We start from the raw sequence: 15,553 nt of genomic DNA on the forward strand, positions 1-15,553 counted from the left end.
CTAAAACCTCCCAAAAAAAACCCATTTTTGTGTTGGTTTGGGAATAAAATCAGGAAATAAACCCCCCCAACAATGTGGATTTGGGAATAAAACTGGGAATAAACCCCCTAGGAATGTGGATTTGTCCAGGGAAGAGCTGTGGAATTGCATCCTGCTGGTTCTTGGGACTGAACCCTTTTACAACTGGGAATTCCCATTCTTAAACCTCCCAAAAAAAAACCCCATTTTTGTGCCGATTTGGGAATAAAATCAGGAATAAACCCCCAGGAATGCGGATTTCTCCAGGGAAAGGCTGTGGAACGGTTCTGGGGGGGGATGTCCCGGTGCTTGCCAGGATTCCTGCTGGTTTTTCCTGGTTTTCCTGGTTTTCCTGGTCCATCCCAGGAGCTCTGAGCTGGGATTCTCTCCCCACACAGGCAGACACCACCCACCCCCTGACCAAGCACAGGAAAATCGCCTCCTCCTTCCGAGATTCCTCTTTATTTGATATTTTCACCCTGTCCTGCAGTTTACTGAAAACAGGTAAGGACAGGTTGGGAATGGGTTTGGTGGGGTTTTTTTTTGGGAAGTGAAAATGTTTTTTGGGGGGGTTTATGGATTTTTGGGTGTGAAATTCCTGCCTGGAAATGAGTGTTCCTTTCCTCAGAAATTGTGTTCTGGGGTTGTTTTTGCAGGGAAAAAATGGGTTAATTAAGGGGATTTTCTTTTAGAGAAGAAATCAGTATTAATTCATAGATTTTTTTGTAAAAAATAAGATATATTAAGTACATGTTATATAAATAATAAATAGTATAGGTTTACTTTGAGAAGGAATATTAAATTATCCCTGTCCTGGAAGAAACTCTGGAATTTTATTTATGTATATATATATATTTATAAAAACACATCTCATGCTTGTTCCACAAAGCCCCATCCTGGTTACAGTGAAATCCTGCCTTGCAGAAAAGGGGTTTTGTGTTTCATGAATTCCATGATTTCCTCAATCCCCATCCTTGTTCAGGGAAACAGCAGGAATACTGCTGTGTTATCCCTGTCCTGGAAAAAACTCTGGAATTTTATTGATATTTATTATCTATGTATTTATAAAAACTCACCTGGTGTTCATCCACAAACCCGTCCTGCTTAAAACAAACCCCTTCCTCATTTCCCCTGCCCCCTGGTTGGTTTGGTTTTTTTTTAATTTTTAAATTTTAAAATTTTTTTCCCTGCCTTAATTGAATATTTTCCCCAGGCTTCTGGGAAGAACCTGAACCTGAACGATGAGAGCCAGCACGGGCTGCTGATGCAGCTGCTGAAGTTCCTCACCCACAACTGCCTGAACTTCCGACTTCATCGGCACCTCCACGGACGAGTCCTCGGATGATCTCTGCACTGTGCAGATCCCAACCAGCTGGAGATCAGGTGAGCCCTCAGGAGCTGGCAGCAGCCACCCAGGGAATGCTCAAATCCTGGATTTCGGCAGCAACCCACCCAGGGAGTGCTCAAATTCTGGGATTTTGGCAGTAGCCCACCTGAGGAATGCTCAAATCCTGGGTTTTTGAAGCATCCCACCCAGGGAATGCTCAAATCCTGGATTTTCGGCAGCACACCCAGGGAATGCTCAAATTCTGGTTTTTTTGGTACCATCCCACCTGGGGAATGCTCAAATCCTGGATTTTCAGAAGCATCCCACCCAGGGAATGCTCAAATCCGGGATTTTTGGTGGCATCCCACCCAGGGAATGCTCAAATCCTGGGATTTTTGGTAGCAGCCCACCCAGGGAATGCTCAAATCCTGGGATTTTTGGCAGTAGCCCACCTGAGGAATGCTCAAGTCCTGGGATTTTTGGTAGCAGCCCACCCAGGGAATGCTCAAATCCTGGGATTTTGTAGCAGTCCACCAGGAATGATCAAATCCTGGGATTTTGTAGCAGCCCACCCAGGGAGTGCTCAAATCCTGAGTTTTTGTATCATCTCACCTGAGGAATGCTCAAATCATGGGGTTTTTGAAGCATCCCACCTGAGGAATGATCAGATCCTGGGAATTTGGCAGCAGCCCACCCAGAGAATGCTCAAATCCTGGGTTTCAGAAGCAGCCCATCCGGGGAATGCTCAAATCCTGGGATTTTGGCAGCAGCCCATCCGGGGTATGCTCAAATCCTGGGTTTGGGGTTTTTTTCAAAAATAAAACCCCCCAAGGCGTGCAAAGCCAGAGGTTCAACTCAGCCCTAAACCCTCATAATTAATTTTTGGGGTGAGAGATTTTATAAACCCTTTTCCCTGCCAGGTTTTCTCGCCTCTCGTTCCAACAACCTGGAAAAAATGGATTAAAAAAAAAAAAAAAAAAAAAAAAGAAAATAGGGAATAACTTGGCACCTTTTTCCCCACATGCTGCTGTTGCCACCAGGCATTTGACAGGCACAGATTGTGTTCTTAAAATACCTTCCTGTCATTTTCTCCCACTTCCAGGAGCCAGTGGGTGACTCAATTTCTAGGAAAGGCACTTGCCTTAAAAATGCAAAATCCTGGGGGAAATTTCCATGGCATCGTGGTGCTTTGGTGTGACAAATCCACGTGCCTCAGGTGATACAATGAGGATTAAATTACCTGTCAATGGAGGTAAAATTCTCTTTTCTCTTGCAGCTTTCTTGGATTCTTCGACCCTTCAGTTGTTTTTTGATCTTTATCATTCCATCCCTCCTTCGTTTTCTCCTCTGGTAAGTCCAAGGTTGGTTTTTGTTTGATTTTAGGATTCATCTGGGAGATTCTCTGGGGATTCAGGTGGCCCAGGTTGTGCTGAAGTGTCCAAATACTGCTGAGAGTTTTGAAGCATCCACAGGGTTGGATTTTCCCTAAAAACTGCCTTTTTTTTTTTTGGTGGAATTCCAACCTCCTCCCTCCTCAAACAGCTTGAAATTTCCTGTTTGCTCATCCCTTTGAGGGAGTGACTCCTGTTCCTCCCAAAACAAATCCTCAAACCACACCAGGAGTTGGGAGAAAACCTGGGAACACCCCAAGGAATGGAATTTCTCCTTCCACCTTTCCAAACTAGGCCATGTCCCATTGGGATGAAAAGGCCAAGAGCACAACTCAGCTAAGAGTTGGGTTATTTCTTCTGGAAAAATAAAAATTTGGATTATTCTTCTGGAAAAAAAAAATAATTTAAAGGCCTTTCAGTCATTTATCTGATAAATATTTGCCATAATTAAAGCTCAGTGAAAACAAGGCTGAGAGGGAAGGGCCATCAGAAGGAACTTTTCCATGGAGACTCCACTTACTCTGGTGGAGGAGTTTATGGCTAATCCTGGATTTCCAGCCTGAAATATTCAGGAGAGATTTGAGCTTTGAGAATCCTTTTTTTTAATGGAAATGTGAAATTTCCATCAATCAATGACTGGGATCCCCATCCCTGGAGGTGGCACTCAGAGCTCTGGGGATCAAAGGCTGGACTCTGATTTTGAAGGGCTTTTCCAACCTCTGGAATTTTGTAATGCCATGATTTTTTGGGATGGAGCTGTCTTTGATCACCACTGAGGAGCCAAAGGAGCTGTTTGGTCCCTAAAGGAGCACCAACCTCAATCACTGCTCACGCCATGAGGGGGAAATTCCTTCTGTAGGCGAATCCGCGGACGGCTGGGACAAGGAATTCTGCTGAGCTGAGATATTCTACAACATGTGGGTTTATTAAAGGGTGGGGGTAAAAGGGCCTGGGCTGGAGGGGAGTCCCAAAGAGAGAGGGAGAGAACAGCAGGTGAGAGCTGAGAGAGAAGGGAGAGAGCAAAGGGCAGGGGAGAGAGAGAGGAGAGCGAGAGCAGGGGGAAGAGGAAGGGGGAGAGAGGAGTTCAGAGCAGAGGTAAGAGAGTAAGAGTTAAGAGAAGAGGTAAGAGAGCGAGGTCTTTGTTACAATCCATTATATCTCCTTTTGTGATGAATATTCTAATTTTCAGTGACCAACCAACACAAGACACAAAACCCTATAGAATCTACATACAGCCTGTAAGAACTACTATATCACCACACTGTGTATATTTTAAACTCTAAAAACTACTCTTTAAACTTCTGTTTTGCTACATTGACTTTGGATTCCTCAGCCAGCACAAAGGGAATTTTTCTTCAATCCAAAGGGATTCTCCTTCAGCTAACCATTGTTTTCAGGTTCTATAGTAACTAAGACACAGTATCCTACAACTCAAAGTCAGCTTTCATTTCTATTTCCATTATAGGTTTCATATTCCAGAATCTTTTGCTAAGCAATCATATTTAAAAGGTTCCTGATTCATCTTCCCCAACACCCTTCCTCTCCTTGTCCCCATCCCAGTTTCGTGCTGACTGCAGTTTTGGTGTGTCCTGGCAGGTTCTGTCTGTGGTGCAGATCGCCTCGTGCGCCGCTCGCTCTTCAACAACGCCGAGCGGGCCAAAGTTCCTGTCCCACCTCGTGGATGGAGTGAAACGGATTACTGGAAAAACCCCCAGGTGGGTGTTCCAGCTGGGAATCCAGGCCCTGCATCTCCCCATCGCAGTTCATCCAAAAAAATCCTTTTCATGTCCCACTTGGGCACTTGGCAAAGGGGAGAACGGTGCAGTGATGTCCTGCTCTTCCCTTGTCCTGCTCTTCCTTGTCCTGCCCTTCCACCTTCCAAGGGAGGGTCGTGGTGGGTATCAGGAACAGTTTCTCCTTTGGAAGAGTATTTAAGGACTGGAACCATCCCTGGAAATGCCCAAAACCCAGGAGTGTGGCAATTCCTGACATGGTTTCAGGGACAGAGTGGGATTTGCTGGCTTCTCTGTGATTCCATGATGATCCCAGCCCCTGGCAGGGACAGCATAGCCTGTTCCTCTGGGAATAATTTCTCCTTTGGAAGAGTAATTAAGACTGGAACCAGCCCTGGAAATAGCCCAAAACCCAGAAAGTGTGGCAAATTCCTGACCTGGTTTAGGGGGCAGAGTGGGATTTGTTGGTTCTCCAGATCTCTCTGTGATTCCATGATGATCCCATCCCCTGGCAGGGGACAGCAGAGCTGTTCCTGTGGGAATAATTTCTCCTTTGGAAGAGTAATTAGGGACTGGAAACCATCCCTGGAAATGCCCAAAACCCAGGAAACTGTGGCAATTCCTGACCTGGTTCAATGGGCAGAGTGAGATTTCCTTTGGGAAGAGTATTTAAGGACTGGAACCATCCCTGGAAATGCCCAAAACTCAGGAAATGTGGCAATTCCTGACCTGGTTCAATGGCATAGTGGGATTTGTTGGCTCTCTGTGATTCCATGATGATCCCACCCCCTGGCAGGGGACAGCATAACCATCCCTGAGTCACCCCTCCTCATTGTTGTCCCCTCAGAGTTTGTCAGACCCCACAATTACCACGAGTTCTGCCGGCTGCTGGCCCGCTTGAAGAGCATTACCAGCTGGGAGAGCTGGTGAAGGTGGAGAAACTACCCCCAGGTGATACCGACTCAGCGCCAACTTCACCGTCCACCAGCCGGCAGGTACCCGCCCTCCCCTCTTCCCTGACACTCTGCATTCCTGGAAAACAGAGCAGGAGCCTCTCAGCTGCTTCATTTCACCCAACTGGATCATCCTGTGAATTCCTGAATGGAATCCGTGTGGGAGGGCAGAGTCCGTTGCCATGCCTCCGAGAGGCTTTTCCAGATTTCAAAAAAAAAACAACAAAAACCTGTTAGATGAGGTTTATTTTAGGGTTCTGTGTCACTTCACTGTTGCAATGCACTCACAGGGATTGGGAGCAATTGGAATATTGTGGATATTCCCACGGAGGTTTCCAGCTGTGTGTACAGCTCCTGCAAAGGAGAGGGCTGAAAAAAAACCCAAATTCTTTTGTTGTGGAATTGGAGTTCCTGGGAAGCAGCTCAGGGCAGGGCAGTGTGTGGGAGCTGGGTGAGGCCTGGGATTCAGCTCCACATTCTGGGAATTTGGGATTTTCTCCTGGTGTTCCCTGAGTGCTGGGAATGACTGTGATCCTGGTGTGCCCTGAAATTCCTGGTTTATTTGGCCACCAGAACGTTCAAGATGTTGGTCAGTGGAATGTGCTTTAAACCCCTTCCAACCCAAATTCTGGGGGAAAACCTGAAATCAAACCACACAAACCTTAACTCCCTGCTTTGTTTTCCTTGTTTTTTCCCCCTGGAAGCACTGGGAATTTACTCCAACAGTTTGCCCTGAAATTCCTGATTTATTTGCCAGCTAGACCAATGGAATGTGGACAAAACAGCCTTAAACCTTGAAACCCAAATTCTATGGGAAAAACTTAAGCAACACAAACCATAACTCCCTGCTTTGTTTTTCTTGGGTTTTTTCCCTCTGGAAGCACTGGGAATTCACTCCCAATAGTGTGCTCTGAAATTCCTGGTCAATTTGGCAACCAGGCCAGTGGAATATGGAAGAAACTGGGCTTTAAACCTCTTCCAACCCAAATTCTGGGGGAAAAACTCAATTCAGACCACACAAACCATAACTCCCTGCTTTGTTTTCCTTGTTTTTTCCCCTCTGGAAGCACTGGGAATTTACTCCCAACAATTTGCCCTGAAATTGCAGGTCAATTTGCCAACGAGGCCGGTGGAATATGGAAGAAACTGAGCTTTAAATCCCTTCCAACCCAAATTCTGGGGGAAAAACTCGATTCAGACCACACAAACCTTAACTCCCTGCTTTGTTTTCCCTGTTTTTTCCCCCTCTGGAAGCACTGGGAGTTTGCCCCCAACAGTGTGCACTACCTGCTGAGCCTGTGGCAGCGCCTGGCTGCCTCTGTCCCCTACGTGAAGGCCACAGAGCCCCACATGCTGGAGACCTACACGCCCGAGGTGACCAAAGCCTACATCACCTCCCGCCTGGAATCCGTGCACATCATCCTCAGGTGAGCCAGTCCCGCCTCTGCCAGCTTCTCCTGCTCATCCCAGGGCTGGGAAACATGGGAAAAGTGGGATTGTTCCCCCTTCTAGGAAAAGCAGGGTCCTGTTGGGAGAGGAGACATCAAACTGCAGCCATTGGGATCTGTAGGGGGAAACAGGGAATGCTCAGAGCCAGGGGCTGGAGCTCCTCTGGGAGAGCTGGGAATTCCAGGGAGAAATTCCAGGGAGAAAAGGGAAATTCCAGGGAGAGCTCAGAGCCCATTCCAGGGCCTTAAAGGGGCTCCAGAAGAGCTGGAGAGGGATTTGGGATGAGGGATGGAGGGATGGAGCACAGGGAATGGCTTCAGATTGGAAAAGGGGAGATTTGATGGGATTTTGGGAAGGAATTCCTGGCTGGGAGGGTGGGGAGGAGCTGGGCTGGAATTCCCAGAGAAGCTTTGACTGATAAATGGGATTTAGAGGGGAAAATGAGGTTTTTTGGGGGGTAAAAAATGAGTTAAACGGGGATTTGGAGCTGCTGAGACTCCCTGGACCCATTTTTCCACGTGTTTTCCGCAGGGATGGGCTGGAGGACCCTCTGGAGGACACGGGGCTGGTGCAGCAGCAGCTGGACCAGCTGTCCACCATCGGGCGCTGCGAGTACGAGAAGACGTGTGCGCTGCTGGTGCAGCTCTTCGACCAGTCGGCGCAGTCCTACCAGGAGCTGCTGCAGAGCGCCAGCGCCAGCCCCATGGACCTGGCCGTGCAGGAAGGTCAGCACGGAATTCCCAAAGGAAAAGCCGTGCGCAGGGGTGGGATGGATGGGCTGGTCTGTGGGGACGTCCCAAATCCCAGCCCAGCCTATGGATCCCAGCCTAAATCCCAGCCCAAATCCCATCATGTGAATCCCAGCCCAAATCCCATGGATCCCATCAGAGTGCCAGTGCCAGCCCCATGGACCTGGCCGTGCAGGAAGGTCAGCCTGGAATTCCCAAAGGAATTGTTCCATCCCCACGGTGTTGTTCCTGGAAGAGCCGTGTGCAGGGGAGGAATGGCTGGGTTCATCCCTGGGAACGTCCCAAATCCCAGCCCAGCCCATGGATCCCATCCCAAATCCCAGCCCAAATCCCATCATGTGAATCCCAGCCCAAATCCCATGGGTCCCATCAGAGCACCAGCCCATGTTCCTGGCCGTGCAGGAAGGTCAGCACAGAATTCCCAAGGAATGGTTCCTTCCGCAGGATGTTGTTCCTGGGAGATGAGTGCAGAGGGGGGGATCGCTGGGCCTGTCCGTGGGAGGGGATTGGGAGCACAGCAGTGCTCTGAAGGTGCTGCTGGCCTAAGAATCGCTCCAATTCCCAGGATTTTGGGGAGATTTGGGACATTTGCTTGCCTTCCTGTCAAAGTTATGAGGAAGGCAACTGCTGCAGTGCCAGTGCTGCCCATCCTATCCCAAATCCCATCTCAAATCCCATCCCATCTCATCCTATCCCACCAATCCATCCCAAATCCCATCAATCCCAATCCCATCCCTCTTTTCCCTGTGCATTTCCCACTCCTCCCTGCCTGGAGCTGCTACACTCGATCCATCCCCCGGACACAAAAGGGATTGATTTTGGGAAAACCCGATTCCTTCGGGGATTTTTCTGGCCGCGAGGTGCCACCTCCCTGTGGCAGGCTGCGGGTGCCGTTGTCCCCAGTGTCCCCAGTGTCCCCAGTGTCCCCTGTGTGTCCCCAGGGCGCCTGACGTGGCTGGTGTACATCATCGGCGCCGTCATCGGCGGCCGCGTCTCCTTCGCCAGCACGGACGAGCAGGACGCCATGGACGGGGAGCTGGTGTGCAGGTGGGGAGATTCCAGCCAATCCACCCCCGTATCCCAGCAAAATCTACTCCCAGAAATCCGGGAGAGGGTCGTTCCCCTTTTCCCAGCTCTGATTTACCAGCGGGAAATCCGGATGGAAATGGGGTGGATTGGGGCAGCGGCGCCGGTGCTGATTGCCGAAGGGAATCTGGGTGGTGGCAGGGAAAAGGGAGTTGTTCATTAATTATTAATTAGGGAATATTGGGCTAGGGAATACTGGGAATCATTTGGAATGTTGGGCTTGGAAAGGCTGGATTTTATGATGTCATTACCTGGATTTTTGGGATTGAAAATCCAGTGGGAATTCAGGTTATAAAGAATGAAGGAGGAAAGAGCAGGGGAAAAGCAATTAATGACTAATTGTAATTAGGGAATATTGGACTTGGAAATAGTGGGAATTATTGGGAATATTTGGCTTGGAAGCATTGGGAATCATTGGGAATGTTGGGCTTGGAAAGGTCGGATTTACAATGTCGTTAACTGGACTTTTGGGATTGAAAATCCAGTGGGAATTTGGGTTATGATAAAGAATGAGGGGAAAGAGCAGGGAAAAAGGAATTAGTGACTAATTATAATTAGGGAATATTGGAATTGGAAATATTGGACTTGGAAATGCTGGCAGTCATGGGGAATGTTGGGCTTGGAAAGGTCGGATTTTATGATGTCATTAACCGGATTTTTGGGATTGAAAATCCGGTGGTAATTTGGGTTATGATAAAGAATGAAGGGGAAGAGAGCAGGGAAAAGGGAATTGTTCATTTATTATTAATCAGGGAATATTTGGCTTGGAAACATTGGGAATGTTGGGCTTGGAAAGGTCAGATTTTATGATGTTATCACCTGGATTTTGGGATTGAAAATGGAATTCAGGTTATAATAAAGAATGAGAGTAAAAGAGCAGAAAAAAGGGAATTAATTAGGGAATATTGGACTAGAAAATATTGGGAATCATTGGGAATGTTGGGCTTGGAAAGGTTGGATTTTATGATGTCATTAACCGGATTTTTGGGATTGAAAATGGAATTCGGGTTATAATAAAGAATAAGGGGAAAAGAGCAGGGGGAAAAGGAATTGTTCTCCTCCTTTTCCTCCCTTTTTCCCCCTCTTTTTTCCCCTTTTTCCCACTTTTCCCCTTTTCCCCAGGGTGCTGCAGCTGATGAACCTGACGGATTCCCGGCTGGCTCAGGCTGGGAATGAGAAGCTGGAATTGGCCATGCTGAGCTTCTTCGAGCAATTCCGCAAGATTTACATCGGGGATCAGGTGCAGAAGTCTTCCAAGGTAAGGGAAATCCCAGGAATTCCACCCTTTTCCCAAGGAAAACAAGCCTTAAGTAATTTCTCCTCATTTTAGCTGGAAATAAATCCCATTTTCTGTGATTTTTCCTCATTTTGCCTGGAATTAAATCCCGATTTTTGGGATTTCTCCTCATTTTGCCTAGAATTAAACCCCATTTTCAGTGATTTCTCCATTTGTTCCCAAGTTTTGACTTTCCAAACACTGGGTTGGGAATATCGGAAATTGGAGACTTGGGTTTGGGTTTTCCCATTTCTTTTTTCACCTCAAACACACTTTGAGCTTCTTCCCTGGCTTTAAAATGGAAATAATCCAAATTCCCTTCATCCCAAGGGATTTGCAGCTGTGGTTTGAGTTGTAAAATCCCTTTTTCCATTGAAAAAAAAAAAATCGGGAGTGTTGCTCCAGGATTGGGTTTTGTTCCTTTTTGGAGGATAAATCGGATTGGGGTCAAATTCCTTCACAGGGATTGGGGAACTGCTGAGAATTCCAGAGAAATCCACTCAAATCCTGGCTGGGTTTGGAGGTGGATCGGTTTCATGCCATTTTTGTGGGAATTTTCCTGGGAAAACCCAAATAATTCTTCTTTAGAGTAGAGTGAAAAAAAAAAAAAAAAAAGAGGAAAAATCAGAATTGAGGTGGATTGAATCAACCCAAACACCACCTGGGAAAATCCCACAACATCCCCTTCTCCCACAGAGGGAAAAGCAGATTTTTAGGGATAATTCCCAGTTTTCCTGGCAGTTTGGAAGCCTTTTTTCCCATGTTTTTTCTTTGGGCAGCTGTACCGGAGGCTCTCCGAGGTGCTGGGGCTGAACGACGAGACCATGGTGCTGAGCGTCTTCATCGGGAAGATGTGAGTGCTCCAGCAGAATTCCAAGGATTTTCTGGAATTCTCTCCAGGAAAACTACACTCTGAGGGATTTTCCTCAACCTAAAACCCTGGGATTTCTGCCTGCATCCTTTGGGTCGGGGTTTAGCTCAGAGAGTTCAGGATGGAATTTTCCGAATTCCCACAAAAATTCTACGGATTTCACTAAAAATGCTACTGGAGGAGAATGGAATTTTTTCCTGAAATTCCAAAGGCAGGGAGAGACCATTCCCAGCACACATTCCGTGTGGGAAGGGGGCTCAGAGCTCCTCTTGAGCTTTTCCTTGGAATTCAATCCAAGCTTTTCCTTGGAGTGCTGCAAATGTGCCACAGGATTCAGCCTCTTGTCCACATCCAACCTGGAATTTGATCCATTCTTACAGCAAATTTATTAATATTTTTATCCCATATTTTTATCCTCTTAAAAATTCCTTTTATAAATTTTTAATCCACTTTATTAATTTTTAATCAATTTTATCCATTTTTATGCATTGTTTTATCCTTTATCTTTCTGTTATTAATTTTGTCCTTTTTTAATCACATTTATCCATTATTTTATCTATTATTTTATCCATTGTTTTGTCCATTATTTTATCTATTATTTTATCCATTTTATCTATTATTTTATCCATTTTTTATCCATTTTGTCCATTTTTTTGTCCAATTTATCCATTATTTTATCTATTTTTTTATCCATTTTTTATCCATTTCTCAGCAGCCTCTGGAGCTTTTGGAACCAATCCAGCAGTGCTAGGGCAGGGAGAGTTCTGGGAATTCCAAGGGTTTGCCAATCCCACAGAATTCCAAGGGCAGCCAATCCCACAGAATCCCAGGTGGAATCTGGGATATCCAAAGGAGAATTTTTCCAGCCCAATTGATCCCGGTGATTTTATTCCCATTTTTGTGCCTTGTGCTCTCTGTGCCTCGGTGGAGGCGGGGAGACAGAAAACTGGAAAAATCCACCACAATTCCCAGAAAAAAAATGTGGAAAAATCCTGGAAAAATCCCTCTGATCCCTGTTTTTTCTTCCCCAGCATCACCAACCTGAAATACTGGGGCCGCTGTGAGCCGATCACCTCCAAGACTCTGCAGCTGCTCAACGACCTCTCCATTGGATATCCTTTTGGGAAGAGCTCCCAAATCCTTGGGAAAAGGGAAAAGTGTCCCACAGGTTCTGCTGGAATGGGAGCTGCCACAGATTCCTGATTTTCCCCAGGAATTTTTGGGAATGAGGAGAGCGGAGGGTGGGATGAGGCTCATGGAATGTTGATTTTTTTATTATTATTATTTATTTATTGTGGATCAGAATTCTTGTGAAGTTGAGCATCCACAGGTAGATTCCAGACTGTCTTCTGGTTTTCCAGGAATTCCAGAAGTTCCAGAAATTCCAGAAGTTCCAGGAATTCCAGACCCTGAGTTTTCCCCCAGGGCGTCTTCCCAAGCCGAGATTCCCACAATTTGAATTATCCTTGAAAAAAAAAGAATTCCCAACTTCCTGAACAATCCAGGCACAAACCTGTTTTCCCAGCCTTGGCCCTGGAAGTATTTCTCCAGAAGTTCCAGGAATTCCAAAATTTCCAGGAATTCCAGACCCTGAGTTTTCCCCCAAGCCGAGATTTCCACAATTTGGATTATCCTTGGAACACACCTAAAATTCCCAACTTCCTGAATAATCCAGGCAACAATCCCGTTTCCCCAGCCTATCCCTGGAAGTGTTTTTCCAGGGAATTCCAGGAATTCTGCTGCTTCCTTGACCCCCTGCACGTACAGCAGCGTGCGGAAGCTGGTGAAGCTCAGCGCCGTGCAGTTCATGCTGAACAATCACACGGTGAGCTCCTTCCCCTCCCCGCCTCATTCCCGGGAAAATTCCACTCCTGGATACCCTTGGGAATGGGATCTGCCTCCCTGTGTTTCCGTGGTGCTGGAGGAGCCTCTGGAAAACGGGAATTTTGGGGAAGTTTGGGCGGTTTGGGGTTGGAATTCTTCGGTTTGAAAAGGGTTGGGGTTTGGGAATCGCATTCCCGAAGGATTTCTGCTCTCCGTGAAATCCAGACTCATTCCTGGGAAATTCCCAGCCTTGGAGCAGTCTGGGATAGTGGGAGGTTGGGATTTCAGGAGTTTGGGATTTTCCTTTTCCAGAGCGAGCACTTTTCTTTCCTGGGAATCAACAACCAATCCAACCTGACGGACATGAGGTGTCGGACCACGTTCTACACGGCCCTGGGACGGCTCCTCATGGTGGATTTAGGTATTTTTCCTGGGAATTCCGGAAAAAATCCAGCATTTGGGAGCTGGATTCTGGGATTTCAGGAGGTGTGGCTTCACCAGGAATGGGTGTTAGGGTGGGAAAAACCAAATGGGAAAAGAAAAATTGGGAACTGGGAATTGGGTTTGATGCTGAAAACAAAAATGGCGAGGGATTTTTCCATCCCACCATGATTTGGGATCAATTTTACTATCCCAAAATTTAGGAAAAAATTGTTCCATCCCATCAAAATTGTGAAGAAATTTTCTCATTCCAAGATTTGGGATCAATTTTCCCGGTTTGTTTCCTGTTCCAGGGGAGGACGAGGATCATCCTGGGAGCAGTTCCTGAGGGGTTTCCCATGGGTTTCCCATGGGTTTTCCATGGGTTTTCCATGTTTTCCCAGGGGAGAACGAGGATCAGTACGAGCAGTTCCTGGGGGGTTTCCCATGGGTTTTCCATGTTTTTCCCATGGGTTTTCCATGTTTTTCCCAGGGGAGGACGAGGATCAGTACGAGCAGTTCCTGGGGGGTTTCCCATGGGTTTCCCATGAGTTTTCCATGTTTTTCCCATGGGTTTTCCATGTTTTCCAGGGGAGGACGAGGATCAGTACGAGCAGTTCATGCTGCCCCTCACCGCTGCCTTCGAGGCCGTGGCTCAGATGTTCAGCACCAACTCCTTCAACGAGCAGGAGGCCAAGGTCAGTGGGGAGAAAATTCCCAATTTTCCTGCTTTTCCAGGATCTTTTCCATGGGATTTGGGGGTTTATGGATTGGTGGATGGATTGATTGGTGGGTGGATGGATCGATTCATTGATGGATGGATCGATAGACGGATCAATTGATGGATCTGTTGGTTTGATTTGATGTATGGATTGATGACGGATTGATGGATCGATTGATGGATTGATTTGATAGATGGGTTGGTGGATGGATGGTTTAGTTGATGGATTAATTAATGGATAAATTGATAATCGATTGATGGATTGATTGATTTGATTGATGGGTGGATTAATTGGTGGGTGGATGGTGTAATTGATGGTTTAATTGATGGTTTAATTGATGGATTAATTGATGGATGGATTGATGGGTAAATGAATTGGTGGATGGATGGATGGGTTAATTGATGGATGAATTGATGGGCCAATTGATGGATGAATTGATGGGTTAACTGATTGGTTAACTGATGGGTTAATTGATGGGTTAATTGATGTGCTAACTGATGGATTAACTGATGGGTTAACTGATGGGTTAACTGATGGGTTAACTGATGGGTTAACTGATGGGTTAATTGATTGGTTAACTGATGGGTTAATTGATGTATTAACTGATGGGTTAACTGATGGGTTAATTGATGCATTAATTGATGGGTTAACTGATGGGTTAACTGATGGGTTAATTGATGGGTTGATTGATGCATTAATTGATGGGTTAACTGATGGGTTAATTGATGTATTAACTGATGGGTTAACTGATGGGTTAATTGATGGGTTAACTGATGTATTAACTGATGGGTTAATTGATGGGTTAACTGATGTATTAACTGATGTATTAACTGATGTATTAACTGATGGGTTAATTGATTGGATAACTGATGGGTTAATTGATGTATTAACTGATGTATTAACTGATGGGTTAACTGATGGGTTAATTGATGCATTAATTGATGGGTTAATTGATATATTAACTGATATATTAACTGATGCATTAACTGATGGCCTGCTGTGTCCCGGCCGTGTCCCGCAGCGCACTCTGGTGGGTTTGGTGCGGGACCTGCGCGGCATCGCCTTCGCCTTCAACGCCAAGAGCAGCTTCATGATGCTCTTCGAGTGGATGTATCCTGACCCCGCATCCCAAATCCCCTGGGAACGCCTCCCGAAACCCCAATTCCTGGGAAAAATCCCCCCTGGATTTATAGGATTTCATGTTCTTCATTCCTAGCCTTAAAACAGCGCCAGAAATCCCAATTTCCTGGGAATTCCCACGCTGGGTATTTCCCTACAATTTACAGGGTTTCGTGTCCTTCACCTCCAAAAAATGCTTAATCTCACCCCTTGGGAATACCTCCAGAAATCTCAGGTTCCTGGGAATTCCCTGAATTTTCCTGGGAATTTCCCTTGGATTTATAGGATTTAGTGTCCTTCATTCCTAAAAACCCTGGTTTACCTGAAAAAAATGGGATTTTTTCCTTCCCTTTCCTTCTATTAAATAAAACCTTTTTGGTTTCTGGTTTTGCCTTAAAAAATTAGGATTTCCTTTAAAAACTGGGATTTTTCTTTTGGGTCCTTCCCAAAAAAAACCCTTTTTGGGTTCTAATTTCCCTTTAAAAAACGGGATTCTTTTTCCCCTTGAATTCTGGATTTCATCCTGATTTTTACCACGACCATGATTTTTTCTGGGATAAAAAAATAACAATAATTTTGAAGTGTGACCCTGGATTTGCCCCTGCCTTGCTGCAC

At 46.1% G+C, this 15,553-nt stretch overlaps 2 protein-coding genes across 2 annotated transcripts in view; both read left to right on the plus strand.

Moving 5' to 3' along the window:
- The window catches only part of DUSP26 (dual specificity phosphatase 26), a 252,439-nt gene extending 242,392 nt beyond the window's left edge, over positions 1 to 10,047 (plus strand). The window contains exon 4 of the transcript XR_010745504.1: positions 10,037 to 10,047. The gene's annotated coding sequence lies outside the window, so the exon portion shown is untranslated. The remainder of the gene's footprint in view (positions 1 to 10,036) is intronic.
- XPO7 (exportin 7) overlaps positions 1 to 15,553 on the plus strand; it is a 42,355-nt gene that overhangs the window by 16,091 nt on the left and 10,711 nt on the right. The window contains 18 exon segments of the mRNA XM_066337099.1: positions 417 to 518; positions 1,229 to 1,324; positions 1,326 to 1,401; positions 2,622 to 2,716; positions 4,351 to 4,451; positions 4,620 to 4,630; positions 5,317 to 5,370; positions 5,373 to 5,420; positions 6,531 to 6,849; positions 7,403 to 7,596; positions 8,562 to 8,667; positions 9,829 to 9,964; positions 10,762 to 10,835; positions 11,885 to 11,965; positions 12,615 to 12,678; positions 12,990 to 13,098; positions 13,689 to 13,795; positions 14,841 to 14,929. Coding sequence (XP_066193196.1) covers positions 417 to 518; positions 1,229 to 1,324; positions 1,326 to 1,401; positions 2,622 to 2,716; positions 4,351 to 4,451; positions 4,620 to 4,630; positions 5,317 to 5,370; positions 5,373 to 5,420; positions 6,531 to 6,849; positions 7,403 to 7,596; positions 8,562 to 8,667; positions 9,829 to 9,964; positions 10,762 to 10,835; positions 11,885 to 11,965; positions 12,615 to 12,678; positions 12,990 to 13,098; positions 13,689 to 13,795; positions 14,841 to 14,929 — 1,862 coding nt within the window.

The sequence above is a fragment of the Sylvia atricapilla genome, chromosome 28, assembly GCF_009819655.1.
Source record: "Sylvia atricapilla isolate bSylAtr1 chromosome 28, bSylAtr1.pri, whole genome shotgun sequence".
Taxonomy (NCBI): Eukaryota; Metazoa; Chordata; class Aves; order Passeriformes; family Sylviidae; genus Sylvia; species Sylvia atricapilla.